Here is a 12,559-nt window from a genome sequence, read left to right on the forward strand (position 1 = left end):
GAGTCAGGAGGTGAGACACTCGCTGCAGAATACCCAGCCTCTGACCTGCTCTTGTTGTCACAGTATTTATGTGGCTGGTCCAGTTAAGTTTCTGATCAATGGTGACCCCAGGATGTTGTTCGGTGATGGTAATGCCGTTGAATATCAGGGGGAGGTGGTTAGACACTCGATTGTTGGAGATAGTCATTGCCTGGCACTTGTGTGGCGCGAACGTTACTTGGCACTTATCAGCCCAAGCTTGAATGTCGTCCAGATCTTGCTGCATGTGGGCATGGACTGCTTCATTATCTGAGGAGATGCGTTTGGAACTAAACACCGTGCAGTCATCAGCAAACATATCCCCACTTCTGTGCGGGCAGGGGGAGTTGAGCCACGATCTTACTGAATGGTAAAGAAAACTTGTAGGGCCGAATGGCCTACTCCTGCTCCAATTTTTTATGTTCTTAAGTTAGGTAAAATGGTATAGATAAGGTAAATTATTACAAAATATTTCTTGAAAATACATCGAGAGTCTGACCAGATGATAAAAGTGGACATTAGTGAAGAGTTAGTAGGAAAATCTTCTTATAAATATTTGCAATAATTCACCAAGGAATGTAATAGAAATGAAAAAAATTTGGGATATAACTAATATTGGGTGATGCTATGATGAGAGAGCAGAAGTTCTTGATGCATAAGCTTTTGATGGGTCAAATGGCCTTTTCTCATTCCTGATTTTTCCGATGTTTTTATGCAGCACCTTGATGATAAAGCGCCGACTGGGAAATTGAAATTCACTCTGCATTATTTTTTCCACAGGACTTTTTTTACATTGCTGTGATAGCGATACTTTTCCTGATCGCCTCCATTGTGTTTGCAGCCATGAATGCTGGGTCTTCTATGGAAAAAGCTTCTGTGGTAAGTTTTTTTTTTAAGTCACCATTATTTTCCATTCCTATTGCCCTGTGCTCTCCAGAAGGTCACTGAATTGTGCTTGGGACACGGTCCCATGAGCATTAGTAGCCCTCAAAATGGGTATTCTTCATGTTAGCCTAGACAGGCGTGTTGGCAGGTTGTTTGATTTTGCAGGTTATTGCAGCTGAGCTGAGTTTAAGAAAGAGATAATCCAATCTTATGTTGTGGGTAAACTTCGAGGGTTAGAAATGAGTCTGAGTCTGTTGTTGGGCCAGACTCGATGCTGCAAACCAAGAGACCCAAGGATCAATTGTAATTGGTCTTCGGGCCTGATCTGAATAATGGGGGCAAGCTGCCAGCACTGATCTCGCCTCCATAGGCAGCTCACCTAACGGGGAGAGGGAAGGAACAATTTTGATAAGTTCCTGGAAGGAATTTTCATTTTGAGCCAGTCATTTTACACTATCTCAAAACAAAACAAAAATAAACTGTAACGTAGAACGTATTACTAAACCTGCAATACGTAAGAACCCATTTTCTGTCGAGGGGCCAATTGTTAGGAATGTATTTCTTCCTTTAGTATATAGACAAAGGCTGCAGTCATGCACCCGTATGCCAAGAATGAATTTAGCACGCAATCAAACACTTGAATGTTTATTAAATGTTAAATGAACCAATATATTCGAGGCCAACATTGAGATTACATAAATGTGGTTGCAGAAGATACACATAACAGCCAGTGGCTCAACCCTCCAGATGCATCCCCTCCATCTCCAAGCCAATGGCTATGATTTTAGCCCATTTATGCTGCTTCTAGCTGCACCACTCCATAACCCTTCACCCACTTTCAGTACCAATCCCGATCAAGATGTCCTTAGGCCTGTTAAATATTATGTTCCCAAAGCTGCACAGAAAGCACAAGTATATGGGTTGGAAAGGCATCAAAAGAGAACTGAGTCTCTAGTCGGGGTAATAAAGCGAATCCAAATGTATACATGCACCAGCTGGCCTTGTAGATTGATTTTGTACACATACATTGTTGGACATTTTTGTAATTTTTCAATTTTAGTTTTTATAACTACAGAAATAATCTAAAAATGGAATACAATATAAGAATATAAATGGATTCCCTTACTATTTCTCAATCTTAATCGCTAACAAACCCTAAAAAAATGGGCCCCATGAAATTACCAATGAGATTAACACCTGTGCAGATTGGGCGCAGGCCGTCCCATTGAAACATTTGTATGCTTTGTGCCCAGAAACTGGGCATAATGCATAATTTCTACCCGCTTGAGTCGCTCATATGGATGAAATTCGTGGTCATTTAGAAAGATGTGAACTAATCAGTGATAGCATGGATTTGTGGATAGCAAGGCTTGAATTGATTGAATTCTTTTGAAGAAATCGCAGTGTTTATGAGTAAAGGTTATGACGTGGCTATATATATGTCTATATAATCAGAAGGTATTTGATAAGGTGCTCCATAAGATAATTGTTACAGGACAGTTTCTTAGAATAATACGCTGTGGAAACAAACGGGGAGCAGACTATTTTAGATCTGTTAATGTGGAATGAGACTGGATTAATTAATGATCTCATAGCAAAGGATCCTCTTTGGAAGAGTGATCATAGCATGATAGAATTTCACATTCAGTTTGAGGGTGAGAAACTTGGGTCTGAAACTTGTGCCTTAAACTTAAATAAAGGCAATTACAAAGATATGAAAATAGAGTTGGCTAAAAGTGGACTTGGAAATGGTAAGATGTTAGATAAGCAATGGCAGACATTTAAGGAGATATTTCATAACTCTCAACAAAGATATATTCCAGCGAGAAACAAAGAGTCTACGAGAAGGATGAGCATTCCGTGGCTAACTGAGGAAGTTATGGATGGCATCAAATTGAAAGAAAAGCTATACAACATTGGGAAGATTAGTGGTAGGCCAGAAGATTGGGAATTTTTTAGAAACCAACAAAGGATGACTCAAAAAATAATAGATGGAGAAAATAGATTGAAATTAAACTAGCAAGAAATATAAAACAGAGAGCAAGAGCTTCTACAAGTATATAAAAAGGAAGAGAGTAACTAAAGTAAATGGTCCCTCATGAGTCTGGGGAATTAATGGGAAACAAGAAAATGGTAGAGACTTTGAATAAATATTTTGTATCTGCCCTCACTGTAGAAGACACTAAAAAAATCCCAATAATAGTAGATAATCAAAGGGCAAAAGGGAGGGAGGAACTTGAAACAATTACTATCAATAAAGAAAAAGTACTAGGGAAACTAATGGAACCAAAGGCTGACAAGTCCCCTGGACCTGATGGCCTGCATCCTAAGATCTTAAAAGAAATGGCTGCAGAGATAGTGGATGCATTGGTTGTAATCTTCCAAAATTCCCCAGATTCTGGAAAGGTCCCAGTGGATTGGAAAACTGCAAATGTAACTCCCCTATTCAAGAAAGGAGGAAGACAGAAAGCAGGAAACAAGCGGGCCAGTTAGCCTAATAGCGGTTATTGGCAAAATGCTGGAATCCATTATTAAGGGAGTACAGGTTGAACCTCCCTTATTGGAACTCTCGGAACCTGGCGTGTTCTGGATAAGGGACTTTGCCGGACTATGGGTGGTCACGTTAAATTGGATGATACAGGTAATGAGCAAGGGGATATCAGGGCTGGTTGGCTTGGGGCTAGGAGAGTGGGGGGTGGGGGGAGATCCGTGGATCGCGGGGTCAGGCCAGCGATTGCAGGAGTCGGCAGCAAGGAAGGACTTCAATTTGTTCATGTCGGAGTTCTGCGTATGTGCCAACCGGTGGCTGGGAATGGTTCTGGACGAGGGGTGGTTCCGGATAAGGGAGTTCTGGATAAAAGAGATTCAACCTTGTAGTAGCAGGATATTTAGAAAATCATAATACAATCAAGCAGAGTCAACATGGTTTTATGAAAGGGAAATCTTGTTTGACAAATTTATTAGAATGCTTTGAGAATGTAATGAGCAGGGTGGACTAAGGGTTTCCAAAAGGCATTCGATAAGGTGCCACAGAAGGTTACTGCACAAGATAAAAGTTCACTGGGTTGGGGGTAATATATATTAGCATGGATAGAGGATTGGCTAACTAACAAAAAACAGAGTTGCGACTAATGAATCATTTTCAGGTTGGCAAACTGTAACTGGTGGAGTGCCACAGGGATCAGTGCTGGGGCCGCAACTATTTACAATCTATATTGATGACTTGGATGAAGGAACCGAGTGTACTATAGCCAAATTTGCTGACGATACAAAGATAGGTGGGAAGCAAGTTCTGAGGAGGACACAGAGTCTGCAAAAGGCTATAGATAGAAACATAGAAAATAGGTGCAGGAGTAGGCCATTCGGCCCTTCTAGCCTGCACCGCCATTCAATGAGTTCATGGCTGAACATTCAACTTCAGTACCCCATTCCTGCTTTCTCGCCATACCCCTTGATCCCCCTAGTAGTAAGGACCTCATCTAACTCCTTTTTGAATATATTTAGTAAATTGGCCTCAACAACTTTCTGTGGTAGAGAATTCCACAGGTTCACCACTCTCTGGGTGAAGAAGTTCCTCCGCATCTCGGTCCTAAATGGCTTACCCCTTATCCTTAGACTGTGACCTCTGGTTAAGTGAGTGGGCAAAAATTTGGCAGATGGAGTATAATATGGGAAAGTGTGAGATTATCTACTTTGCTAGGAAGAATAGAAAAGCAGAATATTATTATTTAAATGGAGAGAGATTACAGAATGCTGCGATACAGAAGGATCTGGGCGACCTCGTACATGAAACACAAAAAGTTAGCATGCAGGTACAGCAAGTAATTAGGAAGGCAAATGGGAATGTTGGCCTTTATTGCAAGAGGGATAGAGTATAAAAGTAGGGAAGTCTTGCTACAACTGTACAGGACGCTGGTGAGGCTACACCTAGAGTACTGCGTACAGTTTTGGTTTTCTTATTTAAGGAGGGATATACTTGCATTGGAGGCAGTTCAGAGAAGGTTCACTAGGTTGATTCCTGAGATGAAAGTGTTGTCTTATGAGGAAAGGTTGAGCAGGTTGGGCCTATACTCATTGGAGTTTAGAAGAATGAGAGGTGATTTTATTGAAACATATAAGATTTTGAGGGGGCTCGACATAGTAGATGCTGAGAGGATGTTTCCTCTCATGGAGGAATCTAAAACTAGGGGGCAAAGTTTCAGAATAAGGGGTCGCCCATTTAAGATGGTGATGAGGAGGAATTCTTTCTTCTCGGAGGGTCGTGAATGTTTGGAATTCTTTACCCCAGAGAGCTGTGGAGACTGAGCCATTGAATATATTCGAGGCAGAGATAGACAGATTTTTGAACTACAGGGGAGTCGAGGGCTATGGGGATCAGGCAGGGAAGTGGAGTTGAAGCCAAGATCAGATCAGCTATGATATTGAATGGCAGAGCAGGCTCGAGGGGCCAAATGGCCTGTTCCTATTTCTTATGTTACATAAATTAAGGCATATGGTAATAAAAGATATAGTCATGGATAGAAATGTGACTAAAGAACAGAAAGAAATAAGTAGATCTAAATAGATGTTTTCCAGAATGGGGAGCTCTTATTTTCCATTTATAATCAATGATTTGAATGTTGGCTCAATAGAAGTGATATGAAATGAAGTTTGCTGATACCAAATTTGGAGCATGGCAAACTAAGAAAGAGTGCTCAGGATTTCAAGAGGACACAGGCTAGCAAAGTGGCAGATAGGTTCATTGCAGAAATGTGAAGTAGTGGATTTTGGAAAAAGGATAATGAAAAGTATACCTAAATTGTAAGTTTCTCAGAAGGTTGACATTCTCGGGGTGCAGACACAGACAACAAAAAATCGATTTATATAGTGCCTTTAACATAAAAGAAACATAGACATTTAAGATGGGAATATAGGCAGAAAAAGGCATTGTGTTCCAGAAGGCCTCTAGCACTGACCCTTGGCTGATGTCCCTGTAGCAACAAAAAGGACATACCTTGGATTCGATGGTCTTTGCTACCTGCCATTCTCTGCTCCTGCAGTCGGAGAGGATCTGAGCAGACCCTTGGTATGTGCACCCCACAGGTGATATTGCTGGCACAGGCGTTGTGCTACCCCCCCCCTCCACCCTCAGAAAATCCCTGGAATTATTGGAACAATGCAAAGAGAGGGGAAGCCCAGCATCGTGGGTCTCCAAAACTTTTTCTTGTGCTTTTTGCCTGGGGAATAAGCATTCTTTAGATGCAAATCACAGAAATATCAGCCCCACTGCCACTTTGTGCAGTTTTCCTGCATTACCTGTAATCTGCACTATATTTCAAGGGAGTAGTTGCTGCTGGTATAATGCTTAACAGGAACAGGTTTGTGGTCATGTTCCCATTTTGTTTGTTCTTGCTGTTTTTTCTAGGTATTTGGATTCCTGGCTTCTTTTGCCTTCATCGTGGATGTTGTGCTGTATTTGAAAGAAGAGGGAGTACCCTTCATCAAAAAGGAGACCAAGCCTACTGAAACCAAAAGTGGCTCGGAAAATGTGAAAGGGGAGACCGAACCACTGAATGAGCCAGGAAATCTACCTGTCTGAGTTACAGAGGTGGTTGCTCTGTTTGTTACAACATACCTGTTCTCTCCACATATTCGAATTTTGAGTTCCCAGAGTTGATCAGACAGCGATAGCAAAAATCTTTTCAAGGCTTTCTTACACTCATTGTTCTGACGGGAAGGTGCTTTTTTTTCTAGCATTGGGATTCCATATCTCAATACAAAGTGCTTTCTCTCATTTACCTGGTTATCATAGTGCAATTGTTTAATAAGCTGTACAGTATGTAAATCAGATAAAATGAATGAACTTTGATTACCTTTCTGTTAACTGCTAATGTTGCAGCTACATGTGATGTTTTGGTGTCTCTTGGATCCTAGCTTTTCTTTCTCAGCATTTAAAAATTATTAGGAAGCTCAAGCAACTTTTAAGTTGCATCTCACAGCATTTTGTAATTGTGCCTTTAGATATTTAGATCAAGCTTTTACTTTCTAGTTTGGTAACTTAAAAAAAATGACTGTACTTGGCGTTGGTGTTCATTTTCACTTTATTTCTTCCCCACTTTATTTAACTTGCTTACAGAGATAGCATTTAAACAAACACAGCCTTGCTTTCAGCCCCTTCCTGTTCGTAAACCCAGAACAGTTAAAATTGGGCTGAGGTGTATAGGATGACCATGAGAAGAGACCTGAAAGCTTCCTGATAATTTATAAGATTCTTACAACTTTGCTGAGATTTGATGAACTGAAGCCTATGTACTTAAAGCATACATCTTGGTTAATAGCTGAATCGATCAATTGGTGTTCAAGGTGAATTTAATCCCAAGGTGAATTCAGGTCAGCCCAATGATTTTCCAAGTTTTAAAAGTGACTTTAATATTTCAATATATTTCAGCCCTTGCAATATTACTTTTGATGCAAGGAGCTTTGTTGTCCTATTCAATTTCCACAGTGCAAGACTATTCGAATAGTCAAACCTTTTGTTCCAATCGACTAACTAAAGTGGGTGCAGTATTATTCTAAAGCTGACCCTGTATCTCAATTGGGTTTGTTGGTATAATTTTATTGAGCATACTCGTCCAGTCTAGTTTAACTTTTGTGTAGCCTTAAAATGCAGTTACTTACTGGCTGTAATTACTACTGTTGTCGCTATCTGCTGTGTGCACTCATTCCATGTAGCAGAAAGTATATGAAAATACATTAAGGGGATAGATCAGTGGTGGTTGAACGTACATTTTTATCCAGTAACCTTGGACAATATTACTAAGTTGTCTTTACTAAAGAACCACCTCCATGAGATATATCGAAGAATATGTGTTGTCTTAGTTGTATTACGAATATATTTTTGCTATGATGTCCTCTATAGGCTGATACAAGACTCGTGGAATTCTAATTGAACAATCAACAAGCCCTAACCTGGATGTGTCAGTCACCTGTTGTTCTTCACCCATTTGATCTCAATAGCTAATATTTTACACTTCAAAACTAAAATGTTTGCCAATTTGTCATTGTGTGTTTGTGGTGGGTGCCCACCCAAAATACACCTTATGAAAGCAAAGAGGGAATTTCATACCAGCCCATGTGGGGAACATGAATGGCAAAATTAATACATTCGCAATAGAAATTTTAAAAATTATTTGTAAAAGGATATGCTTTGTAGTATGTTTAAAAGCAATAAGGCAATATGTATCAGTCTGTGCTTCACCAGATCAGTACTGTATCAAACTATTGGCTAGAAAATGTTGCTGTACAAAAGCAGAAATTAAATGAGCAGCACTTTTAGTGGTGTGTGTTAACTTACAGATAGACTTCAAGATTTCACAATTCATGCATTATACAAGATGATTTGTTTTTAATCTGATGTAAGAACTAAATATTCACCAAGTACTTTGTTTTTAATCTTAAATCAGACAACTTCTCGCTTTGAGGACCACCATAGTAATTTTGCACTGGGGAATAAATCTAGCCAGGTTACTGCATTCTCATATATTGGTGATTTGGTAGATTTCTCTGATTCTAATTTGTAATTATATGGGATCTACCAAGAGTTGGGGGTAGAGGATGTTTTTCTGTAGAGTAATATGATTTGGATGAAGAACTTGAAGATGGGACATTTTTAAAACTTACTATTTCTGATATTTTATAAAATAAGTTCTGTCCCTTTCAGGATCTTTCACCAAATTTATGTCGGAATAATATACAGTACCATCTGGGAAACCACAAACTCTACACTATACCATCTATTGGTGTGTCACAGGCTTGCAGTGTAATACAAGTTGCTGAAGAAGAATTATCAATAATTATTTTGCTGTCAAAATTGCTTTCTTTACGTTGGTTTTAATTTATTATTATTTTTTTTTAAATTGTCCTCTGTGTTGAGGTTACCTACTTGTGTCAGCTGGGGTGTGGTGTGAGGTGTAAAAAGCAGTGCAGATGTCTCCTTGACATCTTTTAAGTCTGTTTCTTACTGAGTATGGATCTTTAATCTGGGGAAGGATAAAAATCTGCTTTTATAATTAAATGTTAGTAGATTTTAATCATTTTACAAATCTGAGATTGCAGAGTACTGCAGTAGACATGGGCTGTAAAAAAAATAGTAATGGTATTGTAGATGCATATATCCTTCATATATAGTAACATGCCTTGAAACAACCTTAGTCTGAAAAAAACACTATCATGTATTGCATGCTCAATTAAAGCAACTTTATAGACTGTTAATTTTCATCAATCTTGCAGAAGCTAATTTCTCTTTCTGTAGGAAAAAAATTCTCTTTACAAATACTCAAGGGGCAATTTGTTTCTGTCAATGATATCCAGACCCCTCTTCAAACAAACCACTTTGTATGTGAGCATCCCTGATCATTCAAAAATAAGTTGTAAATCATGCTGGTCAAGCTGAGAAAGGAAACTGAACTGAATGTCTGGCAATATAAAGAGTAACAAGTAGTGTATGTAGCCTGTAGGTCATACTCATTTGGGATATGACAGTACTTTCCTTACAATAATGAAGAATAACGGACTCCAAAATCGGAAGTGGACAGTACCTCTGTATAGCTCCGGTGTGTCTTCAGAGGATCAGTCACACTAGGAGGAATTTTAACTGGGAGCAGGATTGTGTGCCCAACATGAACGATTTTAGCTCCAAAGTCTTGGTTGCATGCTGCTTGTCAGCTGCCTGCCCAAAATAGGTGGAAAACAGCTGTTGGCTGTGGAGTTGCCAACCCTCCCAGGTTGCCTGTGGGCCCCTCCGAATGGGGCATAGTTCTTCTGGGTGCTGCTGTTCGCAGCCTAAGAGATCTTCTCACTTTACATTTTTCGCTGTAGCAGTTGGTGCCTAATGTCGTCATCAAAGCCTGATCGGCATATTTAAAGGATCCCACCTGCTCAAAAGCACTGATTAAAAATCAGGATTGGCGCAAAGCAGGTGGGAAATCAGCAAGTAAATCACCCAGGGAATTTAAACTACCCAACCGCCCAGTTTCCACTGGTCAGGTAGGGTTAAAATCACCCCCACTGTGTGAAAGTTTTAAAAGGGTTCTATTATTTTGAATGTAATCAAAATTTGTGAGAAATTGAAGCAATAATGAATTTGATATCTGGAGAATGATTGGAAGTCAGATCCAGTATAATTGTGTTCTGATACAAATTGCATTATGTGAACTCTTGAGAGTCAATGGATATTCTGAGGCATGATGTGGAAGATTTGACTCATTGCACAGTGTAAGCTATTATTTAACAATAATACAAACTCCTGTAGGGAATTCATTGATGAATCCAGAATGGATATTTCATGTGAGACTTAATTAATTTGGCAACAATTGACAACTTTTGAAATAATTACTTTTTCTAAGGATCTGATATTTAAACTAGATTTGATGAAAATTTGTCAAAAATGTCTCAAATTCTGAGAGTCTTTGTGTGTATATCTGCATGCATTAGAATGGTTGCCTGAATTTATTTTGAATAGGCCAACAAAAATCTCTCCAGATTTGAGGAGTGATGAGATTTGTCTTTTGAAACTTGTGGAATTTTCATGGTTGTTAGAGAATGGACATTATCAGAGGTAAGAAATAGGTGACTCAATTATCACTTTCTAGAGTCAAATAAATCGATTAGCTGGGGCAGTCTATTGCCTGGACTCAAATATGAAATGACATTTGATAGTCAAAACCTTTTCTTGGAGTTGGATAAAAGAGTTATACTCCACTCGTTTTCCCATACAAGTTCCTTGTGTGTATTATTCCAGAATTTTAATTGTCAGACAAATTCCCCAAATTGCCATAACATCTTTGTTGTACATGGGATGGTATTGCCTTTTGTTGATTGTGTGTAGAACATTTTTCACTGAACAGTATTCAGCTGTGCCTTTCCCAAACTGAAAACAGCAGAGACAGTGTAGATGTGAAACTATTGTCACTTTAACAGAACCGAGTTGCGAGAGAATACCAGCAAGGGTTTGTGAAAGGAGTGGGACCTTCTCAAGTCAGATTATATTTCGTTTATCCTCTTTGTCCCTCGAGAAAAACTGTTGAATTCCATGTTTTTTTTTTAAATTGCATCCAATTTTATGATCAAGTGCAAGCTGATAAAATGTGACAACTTGGCAGGCTGAAGTTTGCCCCCCCTTCAAAGTAAAGACAAACACTGGAATTTACGTTGAGCAGTTTTTAGAAGAATGTGTTATTGAAACTATATCATTAGAAATCTTTTGTAGTAAATGGCAATTGTGTAATTCTACATCTGGATGTTTGACTCTGGGATCTGTAATGTGTAGATAATTGGATTGAATAATGAAGAGCATCCATTGAGGTTGCTAAATGGCCAATTGCTAAAAGACAATTTTCTCTGGAAAACATTTTCTATTTGAACCAATTTATATTCACTACAAGCAGCAGCTCATGTATCAGATGAGAAAGAAATGTGTATAAATAGGCTTTTCCAGATTAGTTCTAACAATATAGAAAGAAAATTACAATAGGGGAAACCTTTTGATTCCATGTGCATCCCAATTCATTGTAAAATTAACTTCACCACTGGGACTGAAAACACCTGCAAAGTGAATTGAACTGCAGTAACAGTTGAGTATATGAAGCATCATCATTCAAATGTATTGACGGAGATGCAAAAGGTTAATAGGAGCACCCGACCTCTAATCCAGTTTGTAAATTTGAATTGTATGATCTTTTTTTATATATGTAATCAATATTTTTATTTACTCATCTTTGTATTTCTGTCAGTCATTCAAATGAATAAAACTGCTTAAAATCACCACTGCCTCTATATGCTGTTTGTGAAAGCTATCCAATTATTCCCTGTAGCCCTACAAAGAGCTAGCACAGATACAATAAGCTGAATGGCCTCATGTGCTCTTATGATTCTAAGCTCAATACAGAAAAGCCCAGAAGCCACCAGATCAGTGAAATTCAGCCTAGGGAATATTATTTGTTGCCCAGAAAACTACTTCCAGGGATGTTTTGCACCACGCAGTTTGAAGGCAGCGGAACAAGTGAGGCCAGGGCAGCTCTCCTCCCCGTGCAAAAACGACAATCAGCAGGAGTCAGAGGTTGGCGGTGTAGCTACAGCAAAGATTGACAGTGGCTGGCAACTAGCCAGAATCAATTTCAACAGCAGTAAAAGCCCAGTGGAGCAGAGGACAAGTAGAAGCCCAAAATCAGGAAGCGCCAAAGATTCCAAATGAGGGCAGGTAATTTATGGTGGCACGAGCTAAGAATGGGCAAAATATAGGCCAGAGAAGCCATTAAGATACAACAGCAGCTAAAGAACAAGAAACTGTCACCTGTAAGTAACCAGTTGCAGTTCCTAACCATTGGGAAGTGGAGGGTAATCAAAGAACAAAATGCAAAGGAACTACCACATAATAGACTTGTTAGCAGGATTAAAGGGACAGTGGCAATATGGATACAAAATTGGCTAAGGGACAAAGTAGTGATGAACTATTGTTTTTCAGACTGAAGGGAAGTGTACAGTGATGTTCCCCAGGGTTCAGTATTGGGATCACTGCTCTTTGGTATAAATGACCTGGCTTTAGATGTACAAGGCATAATTTCAAGTTTGTAGATGTTATGAAACTCAAAGGTAGTAAACGGGGAGGATATAGACAGAC

At 39.1% G+C, this 12,559-nt stretch overlaps 1 protein-coding gene across 1 annotated transcript in view; it reads left to right on the forward strand.

Moving 5' to 3' along the window:
* Nucleotides 1-11,703, forward strand: part of cmtm6 (CKLF-like MARVEL transmembrane domain containing 6) — a 124,268-nt gene extending 112,565 nt beyond the window's left edge. The window contains exons 4-5 of the mRNA XM_070881297.1: nucleotides 799-897; nucleotides 6,308-11,703. Of these exons, the coding sequence (XP_070737398.1) occupies nucleotides 799-897; nucleotides 6,308-6,481 (273 nt within the window). The 3' untranslated portion in view covers nucleotides 6,482-11,703. The remainder of the gene's footprint in view (nucleotides 1-798; nucleotides 898-6,307) is intronic.
* Nucleotides 11,704-12,559: the final 856 nt, after the last annotated feature.

The sequence above is a fragment of the Pristiophorus japonicus genome, chromosome 5 (assembly GCF_044704955.1).
Source record: "Pristiophorus japonicus isolate sPriJap1 chromosome 5, sPriJap1.hap1, whole genome shotgun sequence".
Taxonomy (NCBI): domain Eukaryota; kingdom Metazoa; phylum Chordata; class Chondrichthyes; family Pristiophoridae; genus Pristiophorus; species Pristiophorus japonicus.